Source organism: Sceloporus occidentalis, unplaced genomic scaffold, assembly GCF_023333645.1.
Source record: "Sceloporus occidentalis isolate IW3139 unplaced genomic scaffold, rSceOcc1.0.p SCAF_14, whole genome shotgun sequence".
NCBI classification, from domain to species: Eukaryota; Metazoa; Chordata; class Lepidosauria; order Squamata; family Phrynosomatidae; genus Sceloporus; species Sceloporus occidentalis.
In genome coordinates, this window is record NW_028316994.1 from 13967616 (window position 1) to 13988892 (window position 21277).

General features: G+C 39.3%; 2 protein-coding genes across 2 annotated transcripts; one reads left to right on the forward strand and one right to left on the reverse strand.

Moving 5' to 3' along the window:
- Positions 1-458: 458 nt before the first annotated feature.
- LOC149304145 (vomeronasal type-2 receptor 26-like) lies at positions 459-9960 on the forward strand. The gene is made up of 6 exons (XM_089479689.1): positions 459-613; positions 2157-2448; positions 3712-4560; positions 6096-6323; positions 7870-7996; positions 9038-9960. The coding sequence occupies exons 1-6, from the start codon at positions 459-461 to the stop codon at positions 9958-9960; spliced, it is 2574 nt and encodes an 857-aa protein (XP_089335815.1).
- Positions 9961-13719: 3759 nt separating this feature from the next.
- Positions 13720-20983, reverse strand: LOC149304146 (vomeronasal type-2 receptor 26-like). The gene is made up of 4 exons (XM_089479690.1): positions 20696-20983; positions 19467-20321; positions 15640-15766; positions 13720-14654 (listed from the first exon to the last, which is right to left on the reverse strand). The coding sequence occupies exons 1-4, from the start codon at positions 20981-20983 to the stop codon at positions 13720-13722; spliced, it is 2205 nt and encodes a 734-aa protein (XP_089335816.1).
- Positions 20984-21277: the final 294 nt, after the last annotated feature.

Sequence of the window (21277 nt, forward strand, 5' to 3'; positions counted from 1 at the left end):
ATAATTAACTTCACTGTTATTATCCAACAGTCTACAATTTCCTTTCCCCAGGGAATGATCCAGTGAATTTTCAAAAAGCTAGAAAATAGACACAACACAATTCTGCAGGTGGCTATATTAACTCATCCAATTATGGCATTCTTGGATTGGATCAGGGAAGGGATCACTTCGATCTTTGACCCTTGTTCTCATTTATAGGGTAGATATTATCCAGTGTGTTGGCTGTCTCTGCCGGCTTTGTAAGGAATACATTTGTTACTGCAAAAGAGAAGAGAGCAGAGGCTGTCTTGGGAAGTATAGTGGACAAACCTGGCACTTGCAAAAGACCTCTTTGAATGAAGTAGATGTGGTAGATGGATGCAGTTGGGTTTCAGGCTAGAGAGAGGAGCCAGAAGGTTGGACTGGCAGTGTTACTGCTCTTGCTTCTTCTTCTTCTTTGGGTGTATGAAGTAGATACCATGAAATGCCTCCTTCCTGATCCCCCTGCTTTGCCACAGCAGTCGTATCATTCAGGGGATCTCATGATTGGTGCACTTGTTTCTCTCTACAATTATTGTTCCCATGAATTTTCTTTCAAGGAATATCCTCTGCAGGAATTTTCTGATTTTATATTGTAAGGAATTCTATTTTTCTTTGTCTTTCATTATGTGAATTAGAAAGCCATTCAGCCCTAATTGTTTTAAACATCACACAGTGCTGGAGGCAAAAAAGTGGACATAGCATTCTCTCCTTTCCATGTACTATCATGCTGGCTGAGTTATGAATGTGCTGGGAGTTGAAGATGTTAGCTGATATGTCAATGAGTTTTCTTAACTATCCTCTAACTTCCCATCCCATTTGTTTTGTATTGTAAGATTTTGAGCTGACTTCCTGGACTGATTTTTTTTAAACACTAAATATATTTGCCGTATAATTTGTATATACATTTGCACAATTTTAGCTCATTTATGTGTATTTCACACACTGGTAATGTATTTTTCCTTGTAATTATCTTAGCCATTCCCAATTTAAAACATACCTGGTGTGTGTGTGTGTGTGTGTGTGTGTGAACATACATACCTGCCCTTGTGTATTCACACATTTGTGTCACTGTATTTCTGAGATACACCTTGAAAGCATCACAAATGCATGGATATACAAAGGGAAGGTATGCATGTTCTTGCACAAACTCTTGATAGTGCAGAAGGGGCACAATTTGGGGGGGAGATCATTGAGGCAAATAATATTTATTTTCAGCCCAGATACATCACTCATGTCTAACATATGGAACCCTACTCCTTTGCACATGCATGTCAAGATCCAAGGCATTGCTTCTCTTCTCTTTGTAGTATTTGTATATATCTAACTTTTTATGGAGCATTTTTATATGGTATATAAGATTTAAAAAAAGACTTAAGCTGCATCCACTCTGCAGAAATAATATAGTTTGGCATCACTTTAACTGCCATGACTCCATGCTATAGAATTATGGGATGTGTGGTTTCATAAGATATTTAGCCTTCTCTGCCAGAGTCTCTGGAACCATAACAAACTACAAATCCCAGGATTCTATAATATGGACCCATGGCAGTTAAAGTTGTATCAAACTGCATTATTTCTGCACTGTGGCAGCAGCCTTAGTGGAATGGGAAAAAATCCAGAAAGACAACCATCTGTAGATGTTTCAAAAGAAGGAGTAGGGGAGGGTTTTATTTAGAGAAAAAGACAAGGTTGATAATTCTAAAACTGGGGAGCAAAAAAAAAAATCACGCATGCCTGCATTTTGTACATTAAGAGGTGGATGGTGGGAATGTTAGAGTGGAAAAGAGAAAAAAAAAACAAAAAACCAGAGCATTTTTGAAGCCACCAATAAAAGTTGATATTAGAAGGGAATGGTAAAGTTATGAGAATCTTCCCATCTAACAGAAAACAGAAGGGTAAAAAATGGCATAAAACCTCATAGTGTCACTGCCATTTACTTCTGAAAAGTAACCATTTCAAACCAGTTGAGGATTAAGGGGTGCAGAAAGCAGCACTTTTACTGATTGAACTCCATGCATAAAAAGAGATTCTTACAATCAGGCAACTGAAATGGTAAAGAAATTATTATCTTTTTTCCCCCAAAACAACTTTGCTCTCAATTGTTCCAAGAAATGTTTGCACGACTCTGTTTACAGGGTGGTGACAAAGTTCTACCAGCATATCTTGTCCTTGGTTTTTGCTGTCAAGGAGATCAATGAGAATCCCAATATTTTACCAAATGTCACACTGGGGTTCAACATCTATGACATCTACAATGATGCGCATGTGACTTATCGTACTACCCTGGAACTGCTTTTCAAATCACATAAGCTGGTCCTCAATTATGATTGTGAAAGCCACAAAGAGCCATTAGCCATCATTGGGGCACTTGCCTCCAAGACTTCATCTCTTATGGAAAACATCTTAACTCTTTACAAGATTCCACAGGTAGGATTTATGCCTTAACCAAGTAACTTCTCCTGGCTCATCTCCCCCCCCCCCCGCCCAAATTTGATGGAAACATCATTCAAACAAGCTCTGATTATAGGCAAAATGGATCTCCTTTTCCCCATGCTACTAATCTTTGGCAAAGTAGGTGTGTGGGGGGTGAGTAGATTGGGCAGTGAGTTTCATTTGTGGCAATAATGTCAAAATCATGACTTAGTAGCGATCATAAATATAATACCATTACTGTAATGGCAATGTTTTGTAATACTTCCAACAGGTTTGAGAAGGTCAGACAAAGAGATGTTGCTTAGTTAAATGTAAGCTGACACAGGATTCTAGTTAGCATCTTTAATTGTGGAATTCAGTCTATATGAGTGCACTTTTCACTGATCCTTGCCCATCTTAAGGACAACCATTATTCAACAGAGTTTCCAAAAATCCTGGGATTTGTAGTTTGTTGTGGCACTAGAGCTCTCAGAGAAGACTATAAAACTCCCAAAAGTACAAATCCCCAAAGTCCATAGCACTGGTTTTTCTGTTTTAGGTAAAGGATAACATGAGAGGTCTCGTTTCTAAAGCATTTACCACAGCCCTTTATTGAAGACGTGTTCTATAGATTTTTGGATTCTTTCTTTTTATGTATTTTTAGTTTTCTAGTTTCGTTATTTTTCTACAAAGAGAGCCCTTCATTGTTTTATTTTCCTTTCCCTTAAAAGATGATGATTCTATGATACAAATTACCTTTCATGATAGCTTTCCAAGCATTCCAAATGATAGCATAGGGAAGATCCAGGGGGTTACTAGCTAGAAACCATTATTCAACATCTTTACTAATTTTGGCAATACAAAAGACAATATGAGGGCCTGCATGGTGCAGTGGTTTCAGAGATGGAGATCAGGGCTCAATTCGTCATTCATCTGCGGAAACCCACCTTGGATGAGTCACAGACCCTCAACTCCAAAAAACCCTGTGATAAAGTCACTTAGGGTCACTATAACTTGAAGACACATAGGAACAACAGCAATGAAAGTCATTGTATGAAAGAAATAGTTTAGTCTCCATATGAAACTATGTCATTTATCTAATCCTGTTTTGCCTGGATTCCCACTAAAAACCTTTCAATTATAAAAAATATCTTTAAAATATTTAATGCCAACTATTCTGAGTTTACTTTTTAAAAACAAAGTTTAGATATTGTTTTATAACTGGTACTGGGTTTCAAGATGAAATATATCTTCCAATACTTCCCCCCATTCTTTCAGCTCATCTATGGCTCATTTGCGCCCACAAAGAGTGGGAATGGGCACGTCCCTTCCTTTTATCGCATGGCCACCAATGAAGACCCTCAGTATATGGGGATTATCAACTTACTTCAGCATTTTGGATGGACATGGGTTGGACTCTTTGTGGTAGATGATGACAGTGGAGAACATTTTTTGGAGACAATGGAACTATTACTTTCCCAGAATGGAATATGTTCAGCCTTTTCCACGCAAATAAGAAACCAAGAACATTTTCATGACTCAAGCACACAGAAACATAGAACACAGTATTTGTATCAGATATTCAAATTACCCAAAGCCAGAATATTTATCCTCTATGGTAACATTTATACTATTATGTGGATTTGGTATTTTATAACTCAAGGAGCTCTTGGGGATAAGTACAAGGTGTGGATTACAACTGCCCAGTCTGATTTTGTGTTAGCAAGCCTTGACCAGGATGGCAGTTTGCAAATGTTCCAAGGTGCCCTTTCTTTTAGGATTCACGCTAGTGAAGTTCCAGGGTTCCAGGCATTTCTTCAAGCTCTCACACCAGACTGGACCAAAGCAGATGATTTTCTCAGGGATTTCTGGCAGGAAGCATTTGACTGTCCAGTCCTGGATCCCAAGATGCCATACAAGTTGTCTGGAACATGGACGGGAGAGAAGAGGCTGGAGAACTTGATCGCTCCTCTTTTTGAACTGCGTATGAGTGGCCACAGCTATGGCATTTATAATGCTATATATGCTGTTGCACATGCTTTACAGGCTTTGTTCTCATCTAGGTCCAAACACAGAAGTGTATTTGGGCGTAAAAGAGGAGACCTTCAGGATTTGAAGCCTTGGGAGGTAATGTCTCCACCATAAAATGAATATATTTCCATTATTAATACAAAGATGCTGTAGTTAGGAACTTATTGTGCATAGAATTCACCTTTTTTTGTGTCGAAAGTGCTCTTTTGTGCATGAACCACATATTTTTGTGGGAAAAAATTATTTCTGACTAGTTTCTAAACAGGAATATTATTTTGTGCATGGAAAAGACTGTTTTCTGCACAAAAGACCTGTGAAACATTTGCATAGGATAGGTCCCAGACGAAGAATAATCTCTGAAGAGCATTTACTTTGAAAACTAATGTCCCATACAGACAGGCCAAAATAAAGCTGCTTCGGGTCACTTTGGAGGTATGCTGTTTCAATGATGCATGTGTCCTAAGAGTCTGGAAGCTGTGCCAAATCTGTGCTCTAGTCCTTAGGACTGGATCATGGCTTTGGCACGGCTTCCTGACTCTTAAGACACATGTATCATTGAAACAGCATACCTCCAAAGTGACTGGAAGCAGCTTTATTTTGGCCAGTCTGTATGGGGCCTATGCCATTTTATGTAAGTAAATTAATACAATTACTCATTTATTACTTAAGGAATGAAATTACCAAAATTTTACATCCTTGATCATGAAATCCGCAGGAAGGCTTTTTCCTTACTCCACATACCAATGCTGTATTTTGGAAAGGGAATGTGATGCAGGGCCTTCCCAGGGGCTGCTCTGGGGCACTAGGCTTTCTTTTCAATTGAGGCTACAGTGGTTTCCTTCTTGTGCTTTTCTCAGCAAGTTGAGATTTTCTTTTTATTCCAGCACACTTTTTGGAACTGCTTTGATTATTATTATTATTATACTTTATTTATATAGTGCTGTAGATTTACACAGCACTGTATATACCAACAATAAAATTGATAAAAATGAAACCTGCCAATGGCGTACATTCTACAAAATACATATAAAACAATAGATAATAATACAAGATAGATAAAAAATAAGCAGGCAACAAATTAAAAAACATCAACTATCAACTATCAAATATCAGATAACAATCGGATAAACAATCACACAATGCTTGAGAATGGCATTGTGTGATTGTTTGATGATTCCATGAAGAGTTTAGTCCTATTTTCAAGATAGTCTTTTGTATTCTTTTCCTTGTATCTTTTTTTTTTTTTTTTTTTGTCTTGAAAGCTTTCTTTAGTTCTTGTTTTGGGGAAAAGATGGAGTATAAATAAAGTAACCCAGTTTAAAATATAATTTCTCTCTCCATCCAGTGTACAAACAGGAATCTCTGTCTGTAATGGAAACCACTTTTTCCACAATGGTTTGTTGTTAGATAAAAGAATTTGTAGAGTCAATGCGGAATATTGAGAATGGAAAGCAAATCCAATTGCAATTCATTTAATCACAATTATTTTATCTCATATATTTCCCTGGCTACACTGTATTATGATCAAGGATAGAGCCACACAGTTATGGACATTATACATTAATGTGATGCATCTGAAGTTTTGTTACTCTTGTTAACCTAGTTCTTCCTCTCTCATGTTCAATTTATAGCTCCACCCTTTCCTTCGAAGCATTTCATTTAACAACTCGGCTGGAGAAAGCATATCTTTTAATGCTAACAAAGAAGTGAGAGCTGGATTTGATGTCATGAACTTGGTTACCTTTCCAAATAATTCTTTTCTTAATGTGAAAGTTGGAGGGATAGATCCAAATGCTCCTGATGGAAAAGAATTCGTTATTCATGAGGACATGATTACTTGGCACAGAAACTTTAATCAGGTGTGGATTCCAAAGTATTCTTGGTCTTCAAGCCGCCAAAGACAGGTGGTTTAAGAGCGAAAAGCAGAAATATCCACTGTGAACTAAATACACTCTATTCCCTGCATGTTAGGTTTTTATTACAGCATATATCCATCCTATGCAAAAACTAAAAAGAAAAGCAATGTTAATGTCTCTGTTTCTTCTTGTTGTTAATTGCCCTCAAGTTGATCTCAACTCATGGCAACCATGTGGATGAGACATCTCCAAGCTCTGTTCAGGGCCTACATGCTTATGTCTCTGGCCTCCCTGATTGACTCCATCCATCTGGTGTGTGGTCTTCCTCTCCTTATACTTCCTTTCACGGTTCCCAGTATTATTGTCTTTTCTAATGATTCATTTTTCCCTCATGATGGGATAAAATGATAACAGCCTCATTTCATTCATCCTGGCTGCCAGGGTACTGCACTTAGGACAGAAAAATGAAATGCACAGATATAGGATGGGGGACACCTGGCTGAATGACAATGTGTTCAAAGGGATCTGGGAGTCCAAGTAGACCACAAGTGGAACATGAGTCAACAGTGTGATGCAGCAGCTAACAAGTCCAACGCGATTTTAGGCTGCATCAATAGAAGTCTAGATCAAGGGAAGTAATAGTGCCATTCTATTCTGCTCTGGTCAGGCCCCACCTGGAATACTGTGTCCAGTTCTGGGCGCCACAATTTAAAAAGGATGTTGAAAAACTGGAGTGTGTCCAAAGGAGGGTAACTAAAATGGTGAAGGGTCTGGAAACCATGTTCTATGACGAACGACTTAGGGAGCTGGGGATGTTTAGCCTGGAGAAGAGAAGGTTAAGAGGTGATATGATAGCCCTGTTTAAATACTTGAAGGGATGTCATATTGATGAGGGAACAAGCTTGTTTTCTGCTGCTCCAGAGACTAGGACTGGGAGCAATGGATGCAAACTGCAGGAAAAGAGATTCCACCTGAACATTAGGAGGAACTTCCTGACAGTAAGGGCTATTCGACAGTGGAACACACTCCCTCGAGTGTAGTAGAGTCTCCTCCTTAGAGGTCTTTAAACAGAGGCTAGATGGCCATCTGTCAATGAGGATGCTTTGATTGTGATTTCCTGCATGGCATGGGGTTGGACTGGATGGCCCTTGTGGTCTCTTCCAACTCTATGATTCTATGATTCTATAATTCTAGGGTCCTATCTATAGCAATACCTTTCAAATAACTAGGACAAATATGTTTATCAGTTTTCATAGACTCATAGAATCATAGAGTTGGAAGAGACCACAAGGGCCATCCAGTCCAATCCCCTGCCATGCAGGAAATTTTTATTATACCTTGAGTGATTTCAGCTCACACTGAGAGGAAACTAGAACAAGACTGTGGGCCAACAATAGGCCATCCTTACAATGTAAGAATACCATTTTAGATATTAATTTCATACATTATATTCAACATTATTGCATGACACTTTTATTATATATCCTTTGATGATTGCACAATTCTTCCAAATTTGCCCATCCCAGATATTTGTTATCTCTAAGTATAGGTCCGCCCCATTTCAGTCTGCAGTGTCTCCTGCTCTCTTGGTTATCAGAAGAGAAAGAAGGAAGGGAAGAAATTTTGCTGCTATGATTGTGTTCCATGTCCAGAAGGGAAGATTTCCAACCAAACCGGTAGGTAGCACAAGGATTCCAGTGATTAAGATAAAGGCAGACAGTTACTTTTAACTTGGTGATAAGCAGATAAGTCTATGGTAAATGTCGATACATATTATTGTGCCAATTTACAACACTTCAAATCAAATAAGAGATTAAATATACTCCATGCAAGTTATACATCCTCTCATATCAGATGGGAAATATTGGGGCTTTGAGCAGCATATTTTCAGTAGAGGTTGAGTTGGAAGACACAAAACCACAACTCAGGAGACAAACATTCAGTTGCAAGCCAACCATTACTTTAGTACAGAAGCTGGAGATGGAAAAGTGTACCCAATTTTTGCTGTAACTTTTCCTTTCCAGTGTTGTTCTTTAGCAACTGGAATCTCTTCAGAGCCTAATTGTCCTGAATACAGTGCAGACATAGCTGACAAAGATGCCATTGCCTTGTTCACACTTATTTTCCATTCACCTCCCCCCCCCCCCCCCCGAAATAGGCTAAAGTGTCATTATCTTAAAGAGAGTAGATCATACTACTCTGAAAAACTAAATTTCTAGATCAGAGTGTACAAAGAGAACTTAAAAAAGGATGAAATTAGAGAGGAAAGATCTATTGTATTGCATTGGAAATGTGCACTGGAATTTAGAAGAGTACTCCATCAGGTAAAAATGTTTAACCATCAAAACCCGTCAGATGATCATTCAGAATGAATAAAAGAAGAAAGTCATACCTGGTATTTGGCTAGAGGTATAGCAAAATAGCCAGAAAAATGGAAGTGTAGAAATAGGGACATATGAGTTATGAAATGTGCAGTTTGTCAAAGGTGCTACCATTGAACAGAAAATGAAAAGGGGGAAAAACTATAGGATTTCATTGTTTTCATATGTAGAACTAGGAACAGCAGGTCCAGCATGGGGGAAATTAGTGCATAATTCTTATGGACTTTTTAAAAAGCATCACAAAGTGTCAACCTGCAACTGGTAACTGGAGAATAAGAGGTAATAAAACATGTTCAGGTTAGTTGCTCAGCACAATGACATTACTTTGTTTTCCAGACATGGCTGACTGTTTAGAGTGTCCAGAAGATCAATATTCAAGCAAAGGCCAAGATCAATGCATCCCTAAAGTTATAATATTTATGTCCTACAAAGATCCTTTAGGAAAAGGTCTCGCTTCTAGTGCTGCTTTCTTTTCTCTGATCACAGCTTTGGTGTTGGGTGTGTTTATTAAACACAAAGACACTCCTATAGTCAAAGCCAATAACAGAGAGCTCACCTACATCCTTCTTTTTTCTCTCTTACTCTGCTTCCTCTCCTCCTTCCTGTTTCTTGGCCATCCTGGGAAACTCACCTGCCTTCTCCAACAACCCATTTTTGGCACCACCTTCTCTTTGGCTGTTTCTTGTGTCTTAGCCAAAACCATCACAGTTGTGATGGCATTCATGGCCACAAGGCCAGGGTCCAACATGAGGAAATGGGTGGGGAAAAGAGTGGGTCTCTCCATTGTGTTCTCTTGTTCCTTCATTCAAGTTGTTATTTGTATTATCTGGCTTGGGACATTTGCACCATTCCCAGATTTAGAGAAGAACTCCCTTTCTGGAGTAATCATTGTGCAGTGTAATGAAGGGTCTCCCTTTATGTTTTATCTAGTCCTGGGTTACATGGGACTTCTTTCCACCATCAGCTTCATTGTGGCTTTCCTAGCCAGGAAATTGCCAGACACTTTTAATGAAGCCAAATTGATCACCTTCAGCATGTTGATATTTTGCAGTGTTTGGTTGTCATTTGTGCCTAGCTATCTGAGCATCAAGGGCACAGCCATGGTGGCTGTAGAGATCTTCTCCATCTTAGCCTCCAGTGCTGGGTTGCTCTGCTTTATATTTTCCTTTAAATGTTATGTTATTCTCTTTAAGCCTGAGCTAAACAACAGGGAGCAACTAACCAGGAGAAAGGTTGAGAACATTAAGCTGTCCATTTAAATATGTTATTCAGATGAATCTATCAGTTTCAGTTTCTTGTATTTTTTTTTAAAATGTGTGTGTCATTTTGGATAATTGAAAATAGTGACAATGCCTCTAACATCAGAACCAAATTGGTTATCAAGAATGGGACACTGATGGACTTTTGAGGTATTTTCATGCTGGTGAAAGGTTTTGGCAATGATCTGAGTATCTAGAAAGATTCTGGAGCAGCCTGGAAAGTGCACTGGAGTTCCCCAGATTTTCTACATTTCACACTTGTCCTGTCTCCTTTGTAAGCAGTCCCATGTCTTAAAATCAAGACAAACAGCTGTCCCCAGCTATTTCAGGGATGAAAGCTAGAGATCTGAGAGCTGGCATAGTTTAATTGTTTCAGTGTTGGACTATGACTCTGGAGACCAAGTACTGCATCCCTCCTTGGCCATGGGAACCTAATGGGTGACTCTGGGAAAGACACAATCTCTCAACCTCAGAGGAAAGCAAAGGCAAACATCCTCTAAACACATCTTGCTAAGAAAGCCCCAAATCTTGCTTTACGGTTGCCATGATTCAGAAATGACTTCAAGGCACACATCAACAACAAGGAAAAGATTTACATGGCAACTGCCTTTCCCCACTAATACAAACATAGGTGTATCTGTGTTCATTCTCTTCTATGAGTGGCTGGCCAGAGAGTATTTTCTTCCCATCTGTTATCTCTGCCTCATCACTTCAGGGCTAGTTTGGGTCATGTGATAAAACTGAAAGCTTCCTTTCTCCAATCTACAGAGGACACTGACGGAGGGAGAGAGGAATGGGAATAGGGCAGCTGAGCAATTATTGTTCCACGAAAGAAGAAAAAGAACGACAGTGGCAATTTCTATTTTTCCAAACTTGGACCCTGTAGAATACTATAACAGCTTGGTCACAGAAAGAGGTGTTCTAGTCCACCTTATGAAAAGGGAGATACTGGTTGGTACAGACTGGTGCTTTGCACCGACCTGAGGCTGATTTTAGGTCTCCGTAGGGCTGGGCATCCAGCCCTACTTTTGGCACTCGTGCACCATCTTGCCGTGGCCCTGTGATGATGACACACGGGTGTCCAAGCACCCAAATGGCACTCGCCGGAAGAGGCACTTATGACACTTCTAATAAGAAGCGTGTCTGTGCTGCGCCATGCGGTTTGCGAAGCACTGATGAGGGGCAAATACAGGTGCCATGGAGCCGCCTGTCTGCATCCCCCCATTGTCAGAGTAAACTGCACTCTGAGTAGAAAATGTGATAGATGTGGCTATGGCCTGAAACTGGAACAAGCGTGAAAAGGTAACCTGAGTTCAGTTGGGAGACATGATGACTCAACATTTGAAGAGTCCTGAGTCACAGGAAGCTGATGACAGAGGGGCAGGAGGTGAAGTTAGCAAACTTCAATTCTGCAGAGTCATAGCTGTCAGGTGACAGGAAACTGGGTTGACGGAACTCAAATCCCAGGAGGGGATATGTATATAAGTGTGTGAGCTGAATGCTCAGTGTGGTTGTATTTTAATAGGAGTCTGGCAAAGCACTTTGATGGTCTGATGTACATAGCTGTAATCAAGAATAAAAGCCACATTGTGAGAACTCAGCAGTCCAGCAGTTCTTGTCTTGCCAACAGTGTCTGTGTGGGAGGATTTTCACTCTGAAACCTGCACCAAACTTCACAGCAGAGATTCTTCTGTAGCATCTTGTTCCTGGCATAAGTCTTCTACATGTTGATCCCAGATTACACATGACCCAACAGATATTTGTAATGGAGGCAATGAAAATACAGTTGGCCCTTCTTATACACAGATTTTTTATAAATGGATTCAAGCATCCACGGTTTGACAATGTTCAAAAAAAGTATAAATTTTAAATCTCAAACCCTGATTTTCCATTTTTTATAAGGGACACCATTTTGCAACACAGGGGATCCTGGAACCAAACCCCAGTGTATAACAATGTATGGAACATTCTGCTGTTGGTGGTATTGGATTTGTGGTTGACCATCTCCACACTTTACAATAAATTTAAGGGTTCTTCATGCTCCAGAAGACTTCTCTTATCCAGCATAAGAGCAAAGCATCAAATCATTTTTCATCCTATTTTCTTTATTTTGCTGTTTCAACAATTTGTGATTTCCAGTGTTACTGCATCTCAGCTGTGTGCACATGCATGTGTACACACAAACACACACATTCTAGGAAGTAGGCTCTGGGCAAGTGATCAGTTGCTATAGAAGGAGCATTTCCCATAGGACACAACAGATTTGCCTTGCTGAAAACAGTGGGAGTTACTTTGAGTAAATGGGACTGCATATGTATACATAACAGCCATATATACAGTATATACATCCTGGCTCCAATTTAATTCTGCTTTTTCTTTTATCACAGTTTGTACACAAAGTACTATTTAACTACTTGGAGGACATTAAAATAGTACTGTATCTAACTCTTTTAAAAAGTAATGTTCATAATTCTTAATAAATGCATATTGAATCTCCATGCTGCCTCTCCTGTTTATCCACATCCAGAACACAACCTTTCACACAAAGTTGTCCATCCATCAACCAGGGCAGGGCCCAGCCCAGAATCTTGTGAGATGTAACTCTCCTCCTTCATCTACAAGCTGATAAACTCTCAGAACTATTAGAATCATAGGACACAACAGATTTGCCTTACTGAAAACAGTGGAGTTTCTTTGAGTAAATGTGACTGCATATGTATACATAACAGCCACACACACACACACACACACACACACACACACACACATATATCATTACACTTTTTTCTCTCCCTGGGTGATACTTTTTGGGATATCTTTCACATTTCAGGATGTTTGCCAAAAAAAAATGTTTTTGAAAAAGAAATGATCTCTTTGTGTGATAAACAATATTTTTTGTATAAATGAAAATTTCAGAAACAAACATTTGAAATGTGAAAAATCTTATTGGAGTTGACCGCTTGAGCTGATGAGATATACATTCTCATGAGGAGCTCTTCCCAAACCCCCAAAAGTATTCCTTACATTTCTCCTCTACATCAGAGAACTTTCATGCCACAGAGATAAAACAGTTTGATATCACTTTAACTGTCATGGCTCCATGCTATCTAATTCTTGGATTTGTAGTTTGGTGAAGTATTCAACCTGGACTGTCAGAGAGGCCCAGGGCTTTACCAAACTACAAATCCCAGGATTTTGTAGGGTATACTCATGGCGGTTAAAGGCTGCATCTCTACTGCAGAAATAATGCAGTTTGAATCTTCTTTAACTCCCATCATTCAATGCTATGAAATCCTGGGATTTGTGTTGCGACACTAGAGCTCTCTGACAGAGAAGGCTAAACATCTAACAAAACTAACAATCCCAGGATTGTATAGCATGAAGCCATAGCAGTTAAAATGGTGTCAAACTGCAATATTTCTGCAGTGCAGATTAGACCCTTGTATAGTTCTTGCAACAGGGTTGGGCCAAAGTTTTTCTATGGGCCACATACATTCCCCTCCCTTCATCCAGGACTCCAGTCATTTACAAAATTCTCTAATCCTTCCCACACACTGTTTTCCTTCCGCTTTTCCTTTGAAAAACATGAAAACAAGTAATATTGGCATTTCAGAATTCTGATCCTTATACAGTTTGCTATACAGTTAATTTTTGGTATGAAATTACCAAATACAAATAGAATATTTCACTTCTGGAATTTAAAGGACTTGGTATTTTTGTTTGTTTCTTTTTTAAATTGAAACTGTGAGTAAAGCTAAATCAATGTAAGACATTTAAATGACCAGCTTGATGCTTTACTCTCCTCTTGGTGAGCTGCTGCCTACTGTTCAGCTCTGGCTTGAGCAGAATAATGTAACATTTGACGGGAAAGATAAAACAGAGCAGCCCAGCACTGGAAACTAAGATAGCGAAGATCTGCACAGCTACCATGCCTGTCCCCTTTGTACTCAGATAAGTGGGAACAAAGGACAGCCAAACACTGCAAAAGAGCAACATGCTAAATGTGATAAACTTGGCTTCATTAAAGATGTCTGGCAATTTCCTGGCTAGGAAAGCCACAGTGAAGCTGATGATGGACAGAAATCCCATGTAGCCCAGGACAAGATAAAACATGATGGAAGAGCCTACATTACATTGCATAATGATTTCTTCAGTAACTGATTTCATGTCTAAAAATGGGAATGGGGGGAAAGTTCCAATCCAGATGGCACAAATGCCCACTTGAATGAAGGAGCAAGACACGACAATTGAGCTTGCCACTCGTTTCTTCACCCACTTTTTCATCTTGGAACTGGGCTTGGTAGCCATGAAAGCTAAAACCACAGTGAAGGTTTTGGCTAACACAGAAGAAACAGCCACAGTGAAGCTGATAGCAGAAACTGGTTGTCGGAAAAGGCATGTGAATTTCCCAGCCGGGCCAAGGAACAGGAAAGAAGAGAGAAAGGAGAACAAGAGGGAGACAAGGAGAGTGTAAGTGATCTCCCTGTTGTTGGCTTTGACTATGAGAGTGTCATTGTGCAGAACAAAAATTCCAAGAACCAAAACTGTCATCAGTGCTAAGGAAATGGCGACTGAAGTAAAAATCTTCCCTATTGTTTCTTCATAGGAGAGAAAGGTTATACGTTTATGGATACAATGATCCTGGTTCCTGCTTGGATATTGATCATCTGGGCACTGGAAGCACTCACCTTTGTCTGAGAAAGAAAGAAAGAAAGAAAGAAAGAAAGAAAGAAAGAAAGAAAGAAAGTCAATTATGGTGATGAGTCATGTGGAAAATGAGGCCAAGTTCCAAGGCTATTTTTATGTTGAGAGCTATTTCTTCTATTGACTACCTTCTTATTGTTTTCATCCAACACTGGAGTCACTGGGTAACCTTGGGTGAGTCACTCTTAGCCTCTGAAAACCCTGTGAGAGGCTCATCATAAGCTGGAAATGACTTGAAGACACACAACAACACAACCAACATTTTATTAGCAACCTTTCCTGTCAACAATAATGTATTTGATTAGGATGTATATTTGAGTATTGATGCTCATACATTTTGGTGAAGATTATGTTTTGAAATTGGGGAGCTGGCAAAATGACTGATGCCCTTCAGGACTGATGCATAAGAGGACCAATGCACATCAGTGTCATTATGCTTTGGGACACCAGGTAGGGAGTGCCAATGGGCACTTATACAGCCCAATGCACATAATCAGGACACTCTTTCTGGTGTCTTTACAATTCACTAACATGGTTTCTTAGAGCCTGGATATTTACTGGGGTTTGGTTCCAGGAACATTCCCCCCGCCATGAATACCAAAATCCATGGATGATCAGGTCCCATTATATACAATGGGGTAGTAAAATGATGTTCCTTATATGGCAAAATCATGTTTAACGTTCTGAAATGATTTTTAAAAAAATATTATCAAGTTGTGGATGGTTGAATCTGTGGATGCAGAATACATGGCTATGGAAAGCCAACTGTATAGGTAAAGTCGTGTACCATAGACTATGATATAATTTGGAATTATTGTAAGTGATCGGAATGATAACTGTGAATGCCTGACATTTACTTGGTGGTTATGTTCATTTCAAAGACTGACCATCCATATATATATATATATATATATATATATATATATATATATATAATCATCTACATTTCTACATTATTCTAGTGGTTTTGCCTACCTGTTTGGTTGGAAATCTTCCCTTCTGGACAGGGAATGCAATCATAGCAGCAAAATTTCTCCCCTTCCCTCTTACTCTTCTGATAACCAGGAATGCAGGAGTTACTGCAGGCTGAAAGAGGAGGGATCTGCCCATAAAGATGAGGAATGTTTAGTGTGGGCAAAACTGGGAAACATTCTTTGATTATAATGTGATGTACAAAATAAAAAAACACACAGAGGAGTGCAAAATCTGATACATGACATAATTTTCCAAACCCTTTTCCCATGTGGCAAGCATGGCTAAACGTTGGACCACATTCCTCTTATAGCTAACAATTTTTGTGTACATGACAGTCTTAACAAGAATAAGAAAAAGTATAATAAATATTTGTTACAGGTTGAGTCTCCCTTCACCAAAATGATTGGGACCAGAAGTGTTTGGGATTTTGGAATACCCGATATGAAAATACGGGTATTCCAAAATCCCAAACATAATGAGGTATCCTGAAGATGAGACCGAAGTTTAATTAAATAAACAGTGTAATAAAATATTACACTGAAGGTAATATTTTATAACATTTTATAATATTTTTTAACATTTCTCTGAAGATGCCAGCCACAGATGCTGGCAAAATGTCAGGAAGAAACTCTGCTAGAACATGGCCACATAGTCCCAAAACCTCCACAAAAAAAAAACATTTTTAATAAATTTGTGCATGAAACAAACTTTGTGTACATCGAATAATGAGAAATCTAAGGTGCCCCTATCTCAGCCACCCATGAAAAATGTTTTGGTTTATGGAATATTTGGGATTTCAGAATTCCGGATAAGGGAGACTCAAGCTCCATGTCAGATATTGTTTCAGTTTCATCATTTGATACTTTAACTTTAAACCCCTTGTTAGATTCTGAATAGATTCTGGATGAACAGAAGGATGGACAAATAATTAGATAGACTACATAATGGTTTGTCTCTTTTTAGTTTTTGAGTATAATGCTACTATCCTTAAACACATGCACACAACCACCATCAACTAATCATCCAGGATCTCTTTAATTCACAAAGATTACATCCAGTTCTATTTCTTAGATCACCCTTATTTATCATTATTTGCCCACCAAAAATAGCCTGGAATCCACACCTGGTTAAAGCTTCTATGCCAAGTGATCCTGTTGACATTAATGACAAATCCTCCCCCTTCAGGAACAAGTGGATCTATGTGCCCAACCTTCACATTAAGAAAAGTGCTGTTTGGAAATGTAACCATGTTCAGTATGTCAAATCCAGATATAATTTCCCTTTTATTATCAAAATACACTCTTTCTCCAGCAGAGTTGTTAAAGACAATACCTTGAAGAAAAGGGTGTAGCTGTTTAAAAAAGAAGAAAGAAAGAAAGAAAGAAAGAAAGAAAGAAAGAAAGAAAGAAAATAAATGACTAATTCATATTGACTTACTTCAGTAAACATCTGTAACTTTGTGGCTGGCTACTTACTCATATATATGCAACAAATGGAATAAATGAACTGTTTTTATTTTGAGTAACCTTGGATTTTGCCAATGTAATAATAGCCATGTAAGGTCTAATATGCATTGCAGAATTGACACATTTTCACAAAGTTTAATCCATCATAGCTTAATGCTATGGGATTCTGGGATTTGTAGTTTTGTAAGGCATCAGAGCTCTTTGACAGAGAAGGCTAAATATCTTATAAAACTATGGCGGGATACAAACCGCCATATAGTACGTATAGGATATGTACTAGGGTTAGGAAGGGGCGGTGCTTCCGCACCCCCCTAACCCTAGTACGTATCCTATACGTACAAGATGGTGGCGCCCCTTCCACATGGGTGCCGCCATCTTTACGTACTGGACGCATAGCGTCCAGACGTGTCACGGCGCCTATGACGTCGCAAATGCGCCAGCGGCGCCTCGCGACGTCATAGAGGCGCCGCAAAAAGAAGCTCCGAAATGGAGCTTCTTTTTTGCTCCGCGTGGGAGCCGCGCGGTTTGGCTGCTGCAGCTCCCGCGTGGAGCAAACGGCGGCGGCGGGGAAGTGCCGCAAAGCGGCGGTTTGTATCCCGCCTATAAAGCCCCGAATTCCATAACATTGAGTCATGGCAGTTAAAGCAGTCTCAAACTGCATTAATTCTGCAGTGTAGTTAAGAGATAAGGCTCTTGCAGCACAAAAAGGATAAAGGGAAGGGAGGAGGGGGGAAGAGAACTGTAGAATAATTTTTAAGACTGCTTTTTATTATAGCGTAAGCTTTTGTGGATAAGTTGTAACAGAAATTTCAGGAAACTTAAAGATCTAGGCCTGGCATAGCAATGATTGACAAGAGGACCTAGTAAATTGAAAATCCATAAGTTTATTTCCAATTGTCGACAAAGGAAAACATTGAACTCAGTGGAATTCAAGTTCCAAAAAGCTGAGATCCCGAACAAGACAAAATGGCTCTTTTTATATTATTGAAGACAAAGAAGCTTCTTCAATATACCTGATTGGCTAATTACAATTTAAACATACAGAATTCTTACAATCAGAACAGAAATACATGCATACATTAAAACTGCATCATCACTCCTTACCCCCTCCTTTAGGAATTTAGTAGCTTTCCTCCTAACCTTGCTTCTGAACATCCACAATGTATCCTTATCTTAAATTGTGTATATTATGTCTAATTTTGTTGGTGCCAGCTTCTTACGGGCCATGATGCTCTTTTTACTCCTTTGCTCTAATTTTTTCTAAACTCCAAGCCTCTATTTTAAAAACCTATTTTTCTTTAACCAAAGTGACTCCATGTTTCTATGGCTTTTTATTTCAACAAGGAATTTCCACCACAAAGTAATGAGTTTATATCCACAAAATATCACGGTAAAATAAAAAGCATTTAGTTTAAAGGTGCTGCTACATTCCTTCTCCCCACCTCCACCTCCCTTCCTCCTTTTTATCCTGGATTCTACCATTACCTTTATCTACCGTATATTCTCAACTATAATTCGACCTCATGTATAAGTCGAGGCCAGGCTTTGGGGGCAAAATTATGGATTTTGATATGACCCTTGGATAACAAACAAACGAACAAGCTTCATTTATATACCGCTTCATACTGCCTAAGCAGTGTCTAAGTGGTTTACAACTGTAAGCTAATTTGCCCCAACAATCTGGGTACTCATTTTAGCGACCTCAAAAGGATGCAAGCCTGAGTCAAGCTTGAGCCCTTTTGCTGGTCTTGAACTCGCAACCTTGTGGTTTTGAGTGAGTGGCTGCAATACAGGCATTTAACAACTGTGCCACCAGGGCTCCTAAGTCAAGGGTAAAACTTAGGGGCATGTAACAAAGGATCTAAATGATGAAGCAAAGGAAAACAATGCCAAAGAACCTGCAAAATGATGGCAGGCATAACTGTTTTAACTCATACTAAAGGCTGGATGGAAAAGAGAGTAGAGGGAGGTCAGTGCTTCTAGAACAGATTGCACTCTTGCCTTATACCAGGGGATTGTTCCCTTTTTAATAAGAGTTAAAGTCTAATGTTTACATTTGACCCATGGATAAGTCGACCTGGGATTTTTGGGTCAATTTTTGACTAAAATTTATAGACTTATACATGAGTGTATACAGTAGTTTCACTTCAAAATAGTCATCCCTCAAAAATTGGATTTCCATTGCAGAGAAAGGGGAATTTTCTGATCCCCATTTTGTAGATTGCAAGGCGAGATCAATGTATCCTTTGCACCTTTGTCTGTGACATTATTTGCAAGTAATTCAGGATGGGGGACTAGATGAGGTGGACATTTTTTTTTAGTAATTATGGAAATAAATGTATTTCATTTCTGAGCCATTACCTGCCAAGGTTGCAAATATTGAAGATCTCTCTTTTTACCATCAATCATTGCTCTGCGATTCAGCCTAGATGCGTAAAAGGCCTGTACAGCATGTGCCAAAACATAGATAGCATTATAAATGCCATAGCTTAACCCAGTCATGCGCATCTCAAAAAGAGGTGGAATGAGGCTCTCCAAGCTCTCCTCTCCTGTGCATGTTCCAGAAACTTTGTATGAAATTCTGGGATCTGGAATGGAACAGTCAAATGCTTGCTCCCAGAATTCCTTGAATAAATCATCTGCTGCTGTCCAACCAGGTTTTAAGGTCCGAAGAAATGTCTGGAACTCTGGAGGCTCAGCTGAGTGAATGTGGAAGGAAAGAGCCCCGTCGAACATTTGCAAATTGTCATGCCGGTTAATGCTTTCTAAAATAAAATCAGCCTCAGCAATTGTAATCCACACCTTTCCAATCGATGCACTGTTTGTATCTGCAAGAGCTCCTTGAGTAATATGAAAATACACCCAAAGAATGGCACCAGTTTTACCATAAATGACAAAAATCCTGGATTTTGAAAACTTGAATATATGATACATCTTATGGATTAAATTATTCCATCCATTTCGGTCATCAATATGTTTTTGGCTTGGAATTTGTATTGTGAAATCTGAACATATTCCGCTCTGTGAAAGCAATGCCTCCATTTCCCCCCCTCCACGGTCATCATCCATTACAAAAAGCCCCACCCATGTCCACCCAAAGTGCTTAAGCAAACTAATAATCCCATTATCCTGAAGGTCTTTGTTGGGTGCCATGTGATAAAAGGAGTGGAGTTGCACCATCTCAGCCTTTAGTAGGGAAAATGAGCCATATGCGAGCTGGAAAAATTTGGAAGAAGTATTTGAAAATACATTTCCTTTTACAGTCTGCCCTTCCTTTATGCGGGGGATCCATTCTAGACCCCCCTCCCATGTAAAGGGAATTCCACCTATGCTCGAGTCCCATTTAAATGAATGGGGCTGGTGCACACGGCAGCATGGCAGCAAGAGCGCACCATGGGCGTGTGCCCCATTATTCCTAATGGGATGCGCTGCCTCTTCTCTCAGTGTGGCTTTCAGCGTATGCTGAAAGCCATGTAAAGCGTGCCCACATATTTCTCATTGATTAGAAGATAAGAAATTTAATAAAACTTTTCAAATTTGTTCAGCTGTGAGTTTCAAGAGAAAAGGTGTTCTGCATTTAAGGATCTTACCTGTGGAATCTTGTAGATACTTAAGATGGTTGCCATGCGGAATGTAGTCTTAGAGTCAAGTGCCCCAATGATGGCTAATGGTTTTTTATGGCTTTGACAGACATAATTGAGAACCAAGCTATGTGATTTGAAGAGGAGTTCAAAAGTGGTACGATACGTCATCTGAGCATCATTGTAGCTGTCATAGATATGGAATCCAAGGGTGACATTTGGTAAGATGCTGGGATTCTCATTGATCTCCTTTACAGCAAAAACCAAGGACAGGACATGCTGGTAGTACTTTGTCATCACCCTGTAAATAGAGTTCCACATACTTTTCTCAGAGAATTTGACATCAAAGCTGTTTTGAAGTAATACTAGTCTTTTCACTATTTTAGCTGCTTAACTGTAACTGTAAGGCAGTCTTGATCTCAAAGGAAGTATATTTGTCTTGCTAATGGAGTTTAAATTTTATTTCCTGGACTTGACGACTCTGTCCTCCAGAACCTCTATGGCCAGAAGTGGCCTGCCTGGCTGGATATCCCTCCATACCATCTTAACTGAGAACAAAATCACAACAAAAACAACATCTTGACAAAATCT

Excerpts from the sequence above, each read along its gene's own strand:
- LOC149304145 (XM_089479689.1), top strand. The coding sequence starts at position 459 with ATGAAATGCCTCCTTCCTGATCCCCCTGCTTTGCCACAGCAGTCGTAT. Across the intron at positions 6,324-7,869 it reads GGCACAGAAACTTTAATCAG|GTCCGCCCCATTTCAGTCTG; the intron begins GTGTGGATTCCA and ends CTCTAAGTATAG. Across the intron at positions 7,997-9,037 it reads GAAGATTTCCAACCAAACCG|ACATGGCTGACTGTTTAGAG; the intron begins GTAGGTAGCACA and ends TTTGTTTTCCAG.
- LOC149304146 (XM_089479690.1), bottom strand. The coding sequence starts at position 20,983 with ATGACAAAGTACTACCAGCATGTCCTGTCCTTGGTTTTTGCTGTAAAG. Across the intron at positions 20,322-20,695 it reads GTATCTACAAGATTCCACAG|CTCGCATATGGCTCATTTTC; the intron begins GTAAGATCCTTA and ends AAATTTTTCCAG. Across the intron at positions 14,655-15,639 it reads GAAGATTTCCAACCAAACAG|ACAAAGGTGAGTGCTTCCAG; the intron begins GTAGGCAAAACC and ends TTTCTTTCTCAG.